Raw genomic sequence first — 15,638 nt, forward strand, 5'->3', positions numbered from 1 at the left:
TACACAGCCATTTGAAAGAAAAGTACATGAAAAAAATCCATACAGTGCAGAAGGCTCAAAGGCTTACAACAATCAGAATACAACCAAAAGTAAGAGAGAGACGGGGAATGTTAGTAACTAGTAACACTCAACTAAAGGTGAATTAAAAACAAGAACCTCTAAAATCGACCTCCTCTTGCAGGGAGAAGCAGCTTACCATTCGCGACTTCGCCATGAACATAGCATGCAACGACATTAAACGCCACGTCATGGTGAACACAGAGAAAGGGGAGCATTGAGATGTGAGATTATCTCAGACCTACAGCCCCGGAAAAGCTGTCAAAGGGAAATCTACAGCAAAGGACCAAACCCAGCGTATGGAGAGAACGCTGCCTGCAGCACAGAGAGAAGGCTCTCCAACCGCACCTCCTCGATTAGAGGGCAAAATGGAGAAAGCACTTAGGCACGTAAAACTCATATCAACATTCAGAGGGAAAAAAAAATTCTGTCTTTAAAAATTCATGGGACCAGCAAACAGAGACAATGAGTCACAGCCAACCTCGGGTAAGTGGGTCTAATTAGACCAGTGCCCTCAGGCTACATTTGCTCAAGTCTGATCTGGTGTGAAGTGACACGTCATCTCAGTTGTGTCTGTTTCTGTGAACTAAACAAATCAGAAGGGAAAAGGGTCTGGACATGGCCAGATATAAGCTACCAAAATGCTCTGTGACAGCAATTTTCTCAGCCCTTTCCCCTTCCCAGATAAGCCAAGCTTGGACTCAGCCAACTCCATCTCTTTGGGATGAAGAGCCAAAGGCGGCATTCCCTGGGCCCTGCTTGTATGGGGGCTGATGGCGATGCAGTCTGGAAAGGACAGTTCATTGGTTATTGCCGTGGATGAAATTTTCTCTTCCCTCAGAGAAGAGAATACAGATTCCTCAGCTCTCTTCATCTTCTGCAGTTTTCTCATCTTCTACCTGGACCTTCTTGCAGTTTTCTGATATTCTATATGCTGACCAGAGCTTTTCTTAGGCCCAAATCATGAAGAGTGGCCAGAGGGGGCAACTTGACTTTTCCGAAGATGCTATCAGTTGCCCACATCCTAAGTGCCAGATCCCAAAAATGAGGAACACAACAGGCAGTCATAAACTAGACATGTTAAAGGCTAATTTTATAATATATTTTCTTATCCCATGAATAACAGGCTGCATAATGAACCGCTTAAGGCTTATTGTGCTAATTTTGTTGCACCTCAAGCACCTGAAAACACAGCTATTCTTTTAAAACCAAGATGAAGTCGCAACAGTTAAAAAACCACAAGACTCAGACGTCTGATTGACAATATATAGTTTGTTGGTGTGACAAGAAACAGAAAATGATGGTAGGAAAATACTACAATTGCAGAAGGCAGAAAAGTTGTCACCACCCAAAATCCCCAAGTATCTCCCTCCTCACTGTAAAGAGAAATATTTTTCAGATGTGGGTGGCACAGTAGTCACATCAGGAAGAATGGGAGAAGCTGAGTTGGGGGATAGACAATGATGCCACAGGAACGGCTTGTTTGCAAACACACGGATGAGTATTTGTGTCCCAAGAACCTGAACAACCAGGAAAGCGGTTTGAGCTGGAAGACCCCACCAGTCTTGTCTCTTCATATCAAGTAAATTGGGATTAAGTACTCCTCTGCAAAGCTGCGCAATCAGGTACCACCAACACCTGTGGTTTACCTTCTCCACATGTCAGCTTGGTGGTACCCTGAGCACATGAGGAAATCTGCTGATGAGCATGCAAGATGTTTTTCTCTTCACATGCGCTGCAGAGAACAGCATTTTAGCTTTAAACAGCACTAGAAATGGAAAAACCTATCTAAATGTTAAGGGATGCTTCTCAAATGCAGAATGAAAGATGAGCTGCTGCTAAGTGGTATGAAAAGCTCCTTTTTGAGGGATCAATGGTCTTTTGCGGAAGGAAAAAGCATATGTTTTCTACTCAAGATCTTACTGTTGATAATCCACTTGTCAAATGTCCATGTTTCCTTGAATAAGGAGAGGCCACTACATCATCAATATCTTCTTCTGTTTCATCCAGATAATCCTAAATGACAAACAGGCATTTCAGTCATCACGTTCTGCTCTGTACTTGGTCAGCTTAGTTGATAGCTTAGTTTTGTTCCGTGTATTTTCCACTTTCGGAAGACAGTGCAGGGTGCATTCAAAATTCTAACTGCTAGAGGAATTTTGATTTCTATTTTCCACATCTCTGCACAGGCACAAGGTAAAAGGGGAAAAGATGCTGTTATGGTTTCAGGATTCAAATGCTTGAGAACTGAAAAACTGACACACATACTTCGTATCTTATTCTGGAGGCACACACCTGTGCATGGACATGAACAGAACCCTCTTCCATGCCTACTAACCATCCTGTGTGAATTATCTCATTCTACTTACTACTATTTGCATTCAGGAATTCAGGTTTGGAATTCTGAGAGGGACATGGGGAGAATTTTTCAAATCTTAACAAAGAAATGATGAATTAAGGTCCGATAGCAGAAACCCAGGCACCATCGATACTGGTTTACCTGAAGACATCTGTAGCCAGAAGCCGTTAGATGACTGATTTCTTAGTTACAGTCCAGCTTCCACATTTTATGGGACATATTTTTTCACAATCCAGCAACCCAATTTTCTAATTATGATCCACATTTTTACCAGTCACACTCACACGAATGGACAAAACCACCGTTTGCGATATGCTTGCACCCTTTCATACTGTCTTTGGTGGCAGGTGACAATTTCGTGAACAGGATCATTAACATAGACCCCCTCTCTAAAAGGCAGTGCTAAAAGTCCTGGGTTATTGTCAAACTGCATGGAAAGAAACTGGTCCTGCCATCAAACATACTGAATATATTTGAGGGGTAAACAAAAAATCCAGTTGATATGCATGATTTAAAAATAACAAAATATTAGTTTAAGAATTTTAAAAATTGGAGGAAAAAAATCAGTAATTGCAAAGCTTCATAAATATGTTTGAGTTTTAATAAGCAAGACTGAACTGTAACATCTGTACCTCATATACAGAACAGAATTTTTCATTTTTTAAACAGACTGGTAAAGTAAAATCTAAAAAGAAACTTAAAATCTGGTTGATGGACCTAACAGGACTGTTAAATTTAGGTAAAAGTTACAGGGGAAAAAACCCCAACAGACAGCTATCATCTTTTTAAGTGTAGCTTGGAAGTTTCAAGCATTTCCTTTAACCTTATGGCAGGTATTTTGAAAGACGCTGCTTTCAGTTTTAATGAAAATAAATACTCAACTTCTTTATATCTGCCTGCAGTTATAAAAAAATCTCATGCGGTGACCTACCTCACTCTCTATTGCTTAGCTGCTCTCACTCTCCTAAACTAAACCGAGAAGCACTGTATTCAAACTCAGGAGCCTCACAGATCTCTGTGCTAATCAGGAAAACCAGAGCAGAGCAGAAACGCTGCTGGGGAGTTGAACTGTCACAGTTCGGCTGTAAAGAAGTGCAGAGCATCTGTCACTAGTATGCACAGAACTAGCTGATCCATCTCCTCCTCTTTGCTCCAGTGACTGAACTGGAATAAAACCAGCTGAGTGATGCAAAATTTTCAATTACTACTTTCCAGTTGTAACTGCATGTTTAATATTGAGCAGAGGGAAATCAGGACGAGCCATCGCTCTATTTGGGACCAAAATTTGCATACTGAAGCAAATACCCCTCTTCAGCTTCGTATTCTTACAAAAAGCTTCCTCTGCTGGTCTCTTCTCTTTCTAATCTATTCAGGGCACTGTTATCATCCCACGGAAAAAAAGAAGTCCTAGATATTTTATGCTCTAAGGAAAAAAGTCCACAGAGACCCAGGCACAACAGAAGAAAACTGTTTCAGGGAGACAGATAAAGAGCTGAATCCTTCCAAAGTAAAGACACACCAAATAAAGCTAAAATAAAACCCCAAAATCCCCACCCTTCTAGTAACACATGCAAAACTCTTTCCTTTACACTGCTGTATACCTAAACAATGTAATAAACAACCGTTGCTAAATAAGCAATCAATGCTACATTTTTATTGCTGAATAATTAAATACAAGGCAAAAATGAAGTACAGCGCCGTCTTCAGACGGGGGCGTTTCAGGTCTAGACTCTCAAATACAAACAGTGCTTCACAGAGAGCCCTAATGACAGCTAGCTGGCTACCACTTGGCTGCAAGCAGGTATCTAAAACTACAAAAAAAAAAAAGGGTTAAGGTTTAACCTACGCTCTTGATTCATTTTGCACCGCAATGATTAAGTTTCTCAGGAGGTGTTACAGAACTGCAGCTACATGATTGGTTAGTGTTATTAGCTTATCAAAGTTACAGATAGTAGGGCATTAATCTCATGGACTGCAGCGGGGGTTATAAAATGCACGTTATCCAATTACTTCTAGTAAAATAGCTGAGCATGTAACAAGCTGAGCTTCTGCTTGGTCGGAAATGCAACACACACCTCGTTAGACAGGGTGCTCACACTTGAACACACCACTAGATTCAGCTGGTTCCCCACACTCCCTGATAAACATGGACTACGGTACGTTGGTTTCTGGGGGTTATCCCTTCTCACTATCAAGAAACGTGAAGGTAAGGAAGCAAAATACCCGTTCAATTTCCCAGCTGATCTCCCTGTACGTGTAATGGGTTCCTAATAGAGCGGGGAGCAAAGCTTTTCCCATCCTTTCAGCTGATAAATTCCAGCAATGTTTCTGCTGTTGACATGTGGCATCTCCCACACCACTGCCATTAGCTCCCATCATCCCGCAATGAGAGTGGAGATCGTCAGCTGGCTCCACTAGCTGGCCAGGAGAAAAGGAGGTATAGCTCCCCTCAGAATGCGGGATCTCTCATTATGGCCATCGCTATATTTCTTCTTGCCTTTTACAGCAAACACCAAACAAGCTAAACTCCATCAGGAATATAACTTTTATCTCAAAGCGCTGCAGCCAGAATGAATGTAGGGCAAGACTCTGAAGGACTCCTGTGAGTCGAGCTAACCTACAAAACGATGGTAACACTAAGGCTGATGAATGCAATCGACCGATTGCATAAGACAGAGCGAGTGAGGACTTGGGTGGAATGAGAGATCTATAAACCCCATTATAAACAAAGCTTAAAGGGGAATTAGCACTCACAGACCACGAAGCAACGGAATCGAGGTTATGCCACCAGGGAGGTCTGCTATGTTAGCAAAGAAGCTAGCGAGCTGCTGCGATGCAATCTGAAATTTTGTTCAGAGTCAGCAAGAAAGAAAAAGGAAAAAAACCAAACAAACTGAATAAGGGGAGGGGGTGGGGGGTGGAATCAAAGAACAGAAAAACCACTCTGAACTTCATGTCTCTAGCACCTGCCCCAGAGAAATCCTTAAGTCATAACTACTGCACTCTGTATAATTAGAGCAGAAAGTTGATAGAAAAATATTTAACGTTTGTATTTTCGTATATTATACCTTGTTTCTGCAATATTTTCCAGTTTCTTCATCAAGAATAAATCCTTTTTCTTTACTCCAATTAAAAAAATAAACCGCTTAATTTTGCAGTCTTTCTTCCACAGAAATCTCACACACAGGAAGGGCTTTTTTTACTTCCTTAAAGATTAACCCAAGCAAAGCAATGCTACAGCAAATTCTCTTACGATTAAAAAAAGAGATGGGAATTCCAACACGGTTTTTTCCACCAAGCTACAAGTATCAAATGCTAGAGGAAGGGGAGGCATCTCCCGTGGCCAATGCTCTTCTGAGAGGAGCAGAGGGTGGGGAAGGACTATGACAACAGACAAAATGCATAAACCATAAAGCAAAGGGTTATGTGGTTTTTTTAAAGTTACAAGCACACGCTTGGAAACTTGCTCAACCTATAATTAGATGAAGAATTATTTAAATTCCCTCTTTTTTTCTCCTTCCTCATGCATATTTAACAAGCTCTGAAATTCTTTTATAGCATTGATGTTTGCTTTACAGCTTTGATACTTGTTTATCTTGGATACGTGTACACGAGGAGCGGGAAGTTGTGAATCTCTTCAGAAAAAGCAGCCCATAGAATCCTTAGAAAAATGCAAGGAGATGTATGGGAGGAAACAGTGAACAGTAAGAGGCAAGCAACAGTGAGAGAACAGAAAGTTGGGGCTTCAGTTGCAAAACAAGTAAGGGGAAAATTAAAACCAGACAAACACTATATAGACAGACAGAAGACAAGACAGACAAACACAGTATTTCTCAGAATCAAAGCGAACATCTAAGAAAGTATGAATTAACAGAACTTTGCAGCACTCTGTAATATAGCACCTGAAATCAATTTTTACTAGCAACCTTTTCTTTTTCAGCTCTTTTGTGTAGCTCTCGGGGAGTTTACCTTTTCCCCGAGGCTATAAAAGTTGCAGAGAAAAAAACCTTTCTGTGGGTCTGTCCCTTTTTAAACTAGCAAATCAGTAACGAGCTGTGACCACGTGACCATGATATTCATTGGAATCATTCTTCAGCAAACATACTTAGAAGATAAAGCTGTTTAAAACCTCATGAAGTATTTTGGAAGTAATGCTCCGCGTTGCTTTATTTCACACAAATATACACAGAGCGCTGGTTTCATAAGCCCGAACAAACAGGGTTTCCACCAGGTAAACATTTAGATACTCAAAACTCACCAGTTCCTTGTCTAAGGCACTAGGTACAGATCTGCTTCGTATGCTCAGAGTATCCTCATTTCCTTCAGAGAAAGATTCACTCAAATCTATCTCAGATCGGCTACGATCTGGAAAATAAAACCAATTAAAATATTTACTATAATCTGTACAAAAATATTGTTTCACCTTCCCCACTTTAGAAAGTGTTGTTTCAAACCCGATTATTTCTTAAAAAAACCCCACCAAACCAAATTCTATCACAAACTCTATGACAACTGAACATCAATATGATAAATGAAAAAATATACTTTCTGATGCTGCTCAGTCTTCCTGGTCAATACTGCTTCCACTGCTAGAATTGTCTGCTGCGGATGGCACTACAGATCAGGCTTTGGACTTTCTGCAGGTAGGACTATCAGCCTGGAACATTGCAAAACTTGCAGACCAGGTGTTAACAGTGACAGTCACGTTTCCCAAACTCTCTCCATCATCTGCTTCAGAATTAAGCCACTAGAGATACAGATGGATATAAAAGGTAATTCTGATGTTACGGGTGTTCCCTGTACAGAAGGGAGGAGGAAGCAAACGACTCAAGACCTGCGCAAGTTTCTTTCAGTCCTACAGGTCTTACCCACCCTACAGGCATAGGACATGTTAGAAGTCTTGAAGAAAGACTCAGTCCCCCTCCATATAAATCTTTTGTGCAACTGTTCAATATATTGAGAAAGAAAGAGGGGGAGCAGAATACTTTAAGATCCTGCAGGTAGGAATCTGGAAAGTTTTCAACTGTTCATTTTCTAACTGGGCTATAGCTGATGTGACAAAAAAGGCCAGTCTCCTGAGCTTAAGGTCCTTTGAGGTCCTCCAACAAGACAATGAAGAGCCTGAAGTCTGTTCCCAAGTTGCCTGCAACATTGCTCAGCATCCATCTGCTTTGGTAACATGAGGCCAGTTCTTTTCTATTAGGAAAACCTTTATTTTATAAGGTAGCAGAAGCAGGAGAATTTTCACTTCATAAAGAAGTAGCAGCCTGTAACCTCTCTGCCTGGAGCTGCACTGTACAATATTCTCAAGTTAGAAAATCGAAGGTGAAGAATGTCATCTTCTTTGATTAGCTCTGTGGGATATGCCACTAGGTTCCTGCTTTGGGCTAAATTCAGCTGAAATATAGTCAGCCCCTCTGTGTTTCAGAGAGAAACCTGTAACTCTGAACCATGCTGTTAGCCCTGTAAGAAGCAAAAAAAGCGTCTGGGACAAGCAGAAGAGTGCAGGGTGCTCCTGCCTCCTCTTTCAGACAGGAGGGTCTCTACCTGCTGTTGCAAAGTGGCTTTGATAGCACTTTCTTGTGCAAGCCTCACTTACCCAACAGCCTCCAATGAAATGAGGTAGATTACGGATGGATCAGCTGGTTCAGTACATCACATACGAAAATGAAGTGACGTGAAGTCTGCAAGAGACTTGTTCTTTGACAGCTCATTGTTTCCCAAATTCACTTCTGGCCAAAGCGTGTGTGAAAGGCAATGGCAGCAGCACAGTGGTATTTTACACAAAGAGCAGATAGGTAGTATTTTATACAGCTGACCAGACAGAGAATGATGTAACAATGTGCAATTATGAAAGAAATCCGGTAACAATTCTAAAATGCGATTTACCCGATACTAACATTGTGCCTACATTTCTGGGGTTGGGATTACCATTTTTTCCAATGTGAAACTTGTGAGGTGATAAAAACTTGGTTAAAAGAAAGGAGGATTTTTCAGAATGAACATGAACAAATTTATGAAACTTACATCTGATCCTTCAATGTGCTTTAAAAACACATGGAGACGAGTCATGAGACTATGAATAATTCGCTGATGATAAAGGCTGGTAGAAAGAAGGAAAAGACTTAATACTTGCCTGATGACAAAGATACCCTAGAAACTGCAATGGAAGGTGTTCCAGATGCTTTCCTACAGTGCTTCTTCACTAAATCTTCAGGTATGCTTTCACTTGATGGAATAATCGTGCCATTTTCTAAGCCAGTGTCCTGCCCAATAGAAAAAATGCACATCCCATAAATACAAAAGTGAGCTTATTCACTGTTAGTATCCAAAAGGGTCATTTCTATTAGCTCCCTGTACTCCAAATCTCCTTTAGCATCCAGCCTATTACTGAATATATCTATATTACAATCTAATCTGCTTTGCCTAGCGCAGATCTGCATAAAATTGGCACAAAGATGTAATTTATGCACACGTTCTGAGTTTGCAACTAAAGAACCAGAGCAATGCATCAGAGCAATGCATCAGCAACTCTCGAATCTATTAAAAGTTCACTTACCTTGGAGAAGAAAAAAGAAAAAAGAAAAGAAAAAATAGAAAGAAATCATAAACCCTGGTTTTTATACCAGCATTATGATTTCAGTTAGGGTAAAACCAAATGGACCACAAATAATTAAATTTTGTCAGTATAACCCCTTAAACAAAGCCAATATGCTTGACATCATTATGGCTTTTTGCCTTCCAGTAAAGGAATAGTTAACAGCATAACTCCATCGAAATTAAATGGATTGGCCTTTTTCAACCAAATCTAATGCTCCTGAAATCAAGTCAGTCTGTGTGCCAACAAGAGTACAAATAAAACAACTATCGATTTATTTAATAACTCCCAAAACTGCCCTTCATACATACTAACGCATTGTTCATTAGGAAAGACAATGTATTAGACCGAGTATTTGGGAGTTAGAAAAAATGTGATTCATTCAAAAGGGTTCTGATCTCAAATGGCCCATCTACTTTTTTCCAAACATTAAAAGGCATTACCTCTGATTAAATATTTTGCTTTCCTTAAGTCATGGCAACTTAGAATGACTTGCTAGAACAATCCTGATTTCTTAGGAGGGGTCACTGAGATTAATTCAGGATGAGAGTCTCGGTGCACAGCCAGGAGGAGCTGCTTGACAAACAGGCAGGGGCTCTGCGAACGAAGAGTGTTTGCTTTTGGCAAGATGAGCCACATCTTCTGCTTGTTACCAAACGGCCAAGGCAGCTAGCTCAGACGTGGCTGCATCCATCCCAAGAGGCCTAACAGTGGGTCAGAGGGACCCCATCTTTCATTTTGATAGAGCATCTAGCACACATTTTGCCATAATTTAAGCAAAGTCCAAATCCAGGAAAACCTAAAATCAGCGTGGCCTGTTCTTCAGCAAGTGCTGAGTCTGCGAAGTTTTCCTTAGAAGAAGTCAGTGGGAGCATGCTGGACCCTGCATGCTCGGAAGTCACATCCTTAGTTCATAGCACTTACTCATGGCCCTGAAGTGCCAAAAACGCTGACTCCCATCCCTTGGGCTTCCCAGTTCGGAATCTGTAAGTCATTATGTAATGCTAGACCTTAAGAGCAATTTTTAGACAAAAGCAAAATGTCTGCCAAACCAAAACCCACGTCATTGATAGAGCATGACAAATCCTGTTCTAGTGGAGATCTTCACTGTTCCCAGCAGAGTTGAAGAAAAAACCCTTCTCTGTCCGGCTTGTTCTTTCCGGGCTGTGAATCAATCTAACAGGGCACATACCAGCCAACCCATCTTGCTTCGTGTCAGCTCTGCATCGCCGTACTCACCCTGCTATAATCCACGGTCATGCTACGCACGCTGAGTGCCGGGGACCTTGGGAGGGAAGGCAGGGGGACGTTGCCTCTGTTCACAGGACCCACGGCTCCCGTCAGACGGCCTGCAGCGGCCTCGGCATCACTGCTGTTCAGCGACAGAGTGCTCCCTCTGGAGCGGGGAGAAGAGGATCAAAGCATTATTGCGCTGGGCAAACCAAAGCAACACGTTTAGCAATCCATTGCACGAAAACAGCCACGGTAACGGTCTACTAGAATAACATTGTCCTGGATGAACTCTGTGATCCACCGCAAGGACATGGTCCTCTGGAAAGAAAAACACAGGCAAAGGCCAATTACAACTACTTTATACATCTGGGTAGTACAAGTGTTTTCAGCACTACCGGAGCTGCTAGTAGCCCAAAGGGGCAGCTCCTGGCCGCGCTGCAGGAGCTGCATTCATCCGTGCTTGTTCAACACCACATTTGCACTCCAGCACTAGGTGCAACGACTCAGCTAACACTTCCTACCAGGCCGCTCCGTGGTTTGAAAGAAAAACCACCATGACATGACAATTCTGGCCAGTTCTGCAGCCAATGATAACAACAGAACCATCTCCAGAAAGTCTGAAATCCTTAGCTACCTGCTCTCCATCCTCTCCAGAAAAACAACTTGTTTCCTGTCCTCTTTGTATCCTGACCCAAGCTGGATGATTCCTTCAGTCAACTTGGAAAGCCAGGGAAGGTAGACAAGGTTTTTTGCCAGGCTTCATGTTAGCAAAATGACGAAAAATCATCTGTCATCAGCACATCAGAACTCAAATGCTATCTAATACCACAACAGGTAGAAATTTTTCCATGGGACTTTTTATACTAGAAAATACTCATTAGTCCCTGTGAACATTGAGGGTTAGAAAGGGTAAACTGTTGCACTTTGACTTTTTGAAACAATGAAAATTATTTTAAAATGTATTTCAACACATTTTCAATTAAAGTTTTATTTCCATTTGAAATTTGATTTGCAATACAGATACAAGTTCTTGGCTACTCTTGTTTCTCCACAAATCAGTTTAAGCTTTTTAATTTTTCTTCACAACTCAGAAATCTCAGGACAGTAACAGTTCTGCGTACATTTCTGCATACTACTTTAAAAAATTGCTGGTAAATAGGAATTGATGCTGGAATCGCACCCTTTTCATATGGAAAATACAGTGTCAGAGGACAGCAGTAGTGCAAGTTTGCTGGAGAATGTTCTTGGAACTTACAGTATATTTTTAGCCAAAAGAGGCTTGCTTAATAAATATTTCAGATTTGAAGGCTGAATTTCACCTTCACTTGATTTAAGCTGTTACATCGTTTTTAGAGTAACTGCAGTAAAAATCTTTACCACAATGGAAGTTTTTATTAGAACTACTGTTGGACTGAGAAAAAACACTCTGGAACACAACTCCTGCCTCACCACTACATTAAGCAGCGAGCACAGGCTCCGAGTCCACGCTGGTGGAGTTACTGAAAACAAGGAATACAAAGGAAAACCCCAAGCGCAGGACTAACCACAGACGTTGTACAACCATGTTTTTGTCTTTTTAATAATTACTATCCAATTCCGTATACTGACAAGAGTAGATAACGCATAATAAGCACATGGATGTGCAATACACATTCAGGCACTGCCACTTTTTAATTTTATGAGCTCGCGATCAGCATCAGCAAATCCTGCTAAATGTGCTGTGGTTGAATTTTAGTCCTTTACAGAAAGACATGTCTTTTGTGCAAAGTCAGAATAATCGGGGTTACTGGCTGTCATACATTTTATCAAAACTATTACCCTTAGGTGCACACACCTTAATTTCCAAACCTGCCAGTGTACGGAAAGTAGCCAAAATGTTGAAAACCTGAGTTTTACTGCACGTTACACCAATTTTGACGGATTGTTGTGATATTCTGCTACAATGATAGTTGTTGCAGATTTTTTCCCTCACAGTGTAAACTAATGTTAATCACGAGAAGTGTTCAGAAATACTAGCGGGCTGGGATTACAAATTTGAAAACGTTACAAAGCCTTCTGCAGGAGGCATCAGTCAGACTGAGTGCTTGCACATCAAACCTGCTAGCACGTTACACCTACCCTATACTTTGCCCTTATTTCAGTCTGCTAGTAGAGAAAGTTTCGACACATTTTATACACATATTAAGTAGACAACAAAAGAAAATGCTGCTACAAGGTATATATGCTATCCATTTCCGTGTGGTAGACAAGAACTTAGTATGATGGGGTAGTGTGCCTCAGTGGATGGGTCTGAAACTCCCATCTATTTCTCCTAGATGTATCCTGATGCATCCTTTCAGTTCATTCAGCTGCAAAATCAGTAAACATTTTCACTGGAATAATAAACCAGTTGAAGAGATGAACTCATGTCCCGGGACTCAGTGTTCCCAGCTCAGTGCATCTTCTCTTACACAGGAATGTTCAGAAAGAACAAGAATTCTCTCTCAGTTTCTCTGCTGGTAGGTGAAGTACCATCAATTTTGGCAATGCAACTAAAAAGATTAACATGTCTTTACTGAAGAAACGCTTTGGAACAAAGTGCCTCAGTTCTGTAACATGAACATAGGTCATCAATTAAAAGTCAGAAAACAAAAAACCAATATACTAAGAGCAGTCATGAGCCGAACACAAGGGAGAAAAGGAAGATGGATGGAGGTAACTTTTTAAGGTTTGTTTTTTTTTTTCTAAATGAGCTCTGCTTCTCAGAAAATATTAATGCTAAGCATTCACAGAACGCCATGCAACCCATAGGACTATGACACCGCCCTAGGTCAATCCCAGCGTGAGCTGTACCAGATTTCTGCTGCTCACCTCTCGGAGCAAGGCGTTGACTTGCCACTGCGCAGACTTTGGGTTTCCCCTTCCGAGCCTGTGTTCTTTTCACCTTCATCTTTTGTAATTTCTCCTTTAGTAACCGCCCTAATTACCTTCCTAATGAAAACAGGGAATAAAAGATTTTTAAAGTTGGAAGGTTCTTCCCAAGACAAAGCAGCCTAACTGAAATACCATGATGTGCACATCACTGACACAAAACATTAAGATATCCCTCCTACTCAACGCGGCCACTTCAGTCTTTGAACAAGAACTGCCTTTTGAGAAAATATCTCATTTTTTTTTTTTTACAGTTTATACACAGCAGAAGTATTTTTTACTAAGTATCTGTACTTTCACCTAGCAAATTACACCATATGTATTTTCTCTTAAAGATTTCTTTGCAATTTCCTCAATTATATGCATTAACATGCTTTTTTCCCCCTCAATTATAAGCCTTAACATGCTTTTTACCAAAAACATAACATTACCCCCTTAACCTGCAATATGTGGTCTAATAAAACAGAAATTAAAGTAGTGAAAAAGTTTTGAAAAGTAATACTATTCTTCATAGACTTATAAACAACAAGTTTAACAGACTGTTATATTATCCCTTGACACTAAGTGTCTGTAGGAGTTGGCTCCAAAATGGTTTTGCTAAAACAAATCCACTCATGAGATATATCAGTGTCGAACCTGAGGGAGGAAGAAGGAGCAAGAAAGGAAGAGGAGGAATAATTAACTACTTCTAAGAGAGGCCACAAAATACATGAGGAAAAGCAAGTCTTAATCCTAAGAGAATTAATTTCCTTTACGGGTAATGCCACCACCAGAAAACTTTTCAGGCCACAAACTGAAAAAGGCTGGACACCACTAAAATAAACAGCAGACAATTACATATTAAAAAATGTTTCTCATAGGGGAATATGACTAATACATTTGTGCAAAGGATACAAATGAGAAGAGAATTAGAAAAGTAAACTTTAATGCCTCTTACTATAGCTACCATGCTATAGCTCACTACAGCATGACTTAGTGCCACATCTAGCTTCTGTTAAACTGGTTCTTTCTTCACCTTAATTTGAGAAGCCAGAGACATTCAGATGCTCTTTTTCCCAGTATTAAAGAGTGATAAATCACTCATGTTAATTTCTGCGGTCACTGGCACAAGTAATTCCATACTCAGCTCTCCTCAGAAGTAAAAAAAGCTACAGAAAGCTAACTACCTACCCTATATTTAAGATCCATTTAAAAATGTATTCTGTCTTCCAATAGAAACAAACTTCTCCAAGTACCAGCCCACTGAGCTGCAGCTATGATACGAACATTCATCCAATTTTTCTTCCCATCCACCCAATAGCCTCAAGTTACATCCAGATGCCACTCGTGCAGCCACACATTCAATGCATCCGTCCGTGTTCCCCGAGAGCCAGTGCTCCTCTAAGAGCACAGCCAGACTTGGGTCACACACATCACCGAGGCTGCAAGATGATCAGCAACGTGCCTGTTGGTTCACTATCACACACACAAAAACAGGGCACTGCTCGACTGTTAGGCTGCATCTGCACAACTGGAAGCTAAAGGAAAACTTGACTCATGAGCAGAACCAACCAGTATACGTAGAACCCAGGCCCTCCAAATGCTTCGTTTTGCATTTACTTCTTCAGCAAACCTGCCTTTAAGGACACTCTGTTCCTTCCAAGTATAAACAAGAAAAATCCAGGAGTAAATTGCCTTTTTTCCACTACCTTTATAGCTGAAGAGTAATTATTGCTGCATTTCCCAGGAAACAGCGGTCTAATTATAGTGTGCAGGCTTTTAAACGAAGGCTGTGTCTAACCCTGGGAAATTTGAAGCTGATGTAGAATGCTGGAGAGCCTCAAAAGAAAATCCATCCAGCCATATACAGCTGTTACCCGATTTATCAGTTTCCAAAAGAAAAGGCGTTACCCTATCTTTCTATGCCCGCTGAAGACTGATTTATGCCCATTTGTGGAGGAGATTGATACATCTGGTCTTTTTTCTTCATTCTCTTGATGCTGATCTTTAAATGCTCTTCCTTCATCTTTACTGGAAACTGGATCTTCATTGGAAGAGGAAACGAACAAAAAGTGAATGTTTGCACAAAAAAGGCAGCACATATCAAACAACCTATAAAAACAGATTTTCCATTTTTCAGTATTAAATAAAATCATATGATAAGATGTCATGAAAAAAACAACCTTGGGGGGTTTTGGGGGATTTTCCTTTTACTAAAAGAAAACAAAGCTTGAAGTAGCTTGAAACATTTCTCATTACCAACTCATTTTGAACTATGCTTCTGAATTTATCACAGGCCACATTTAATAACCAAAAGACCCGAAATAAAAGGCTGTATAAAATCAAAACCCAAAGAACATTAGACACTTGCCAGTATGGCAGCTTCTGAAGCACAATGATATTGTCAAAACCCGCATTTTGTCAAGCAGAACATTTGTACCAGGCATTTTTTCAATGGCAGCAAGCCAGTCCCTCTCTCTGCAGATGCCCATACCCATCACC

At 40.7% G+C, this 15,638-nt stretch overlaps 1 protein-coding gene across 1 annotated transcript in view; it reads right to left on the bottom strand.

The window, feature by feature from the left end:
• Positions 1–15,638, bottom strand: part of SYTL5 (synaptotagmin-like 5) — a 51,925-nt gene that overhangs the window by 15,554 nt on the left and 20,733 nt on the right. The window contains exons 4-9 of the mRNA XM_010135012.1: positions 15,048–15,180; positions 13,098–13,217; positions 10,254–10,410; positions 8,553–8,682; positions 6,675–6,781; positions 1,981–2,073 (exon numbers count right to left, since the gene is read on the bottom strand). Coding sequence (XP_010133314.1) covers positions 1,981–2,073; positions 6,675–6,781; positions 8,553–8,682; positions 10,254–10,410; positions 13,098–13,217; positions 15,048–15,180 — 740 coding nt within the window. The remainder of the gene's footprint in view (positions 1–1,980; positions 2,074–6,674; positions 6,782–8,552; positions 8,683–10,253; positions 10,411–13,097; positions 13,218–15,047; positions 15,181–15,638) is intronic.

This window comes from Buceros rhinoceros, unplaced genomic scaffold, assembly GCF_000710305.1.
Source record: "Buceros rhinoceros silvestris isolate BGI_N320 unplaced genomic scaffold, ASM71030v1 scaffold10054, whole genome shotgun sequence".
In the NCBI taxonomy this organism is placed as follows: domain Eukaryota; kingdom Metazoa; phylum Chordata; class Aves; order Bucerotiformes; family Bucerotidae; genus Buceros; species Buceros rhinoceros.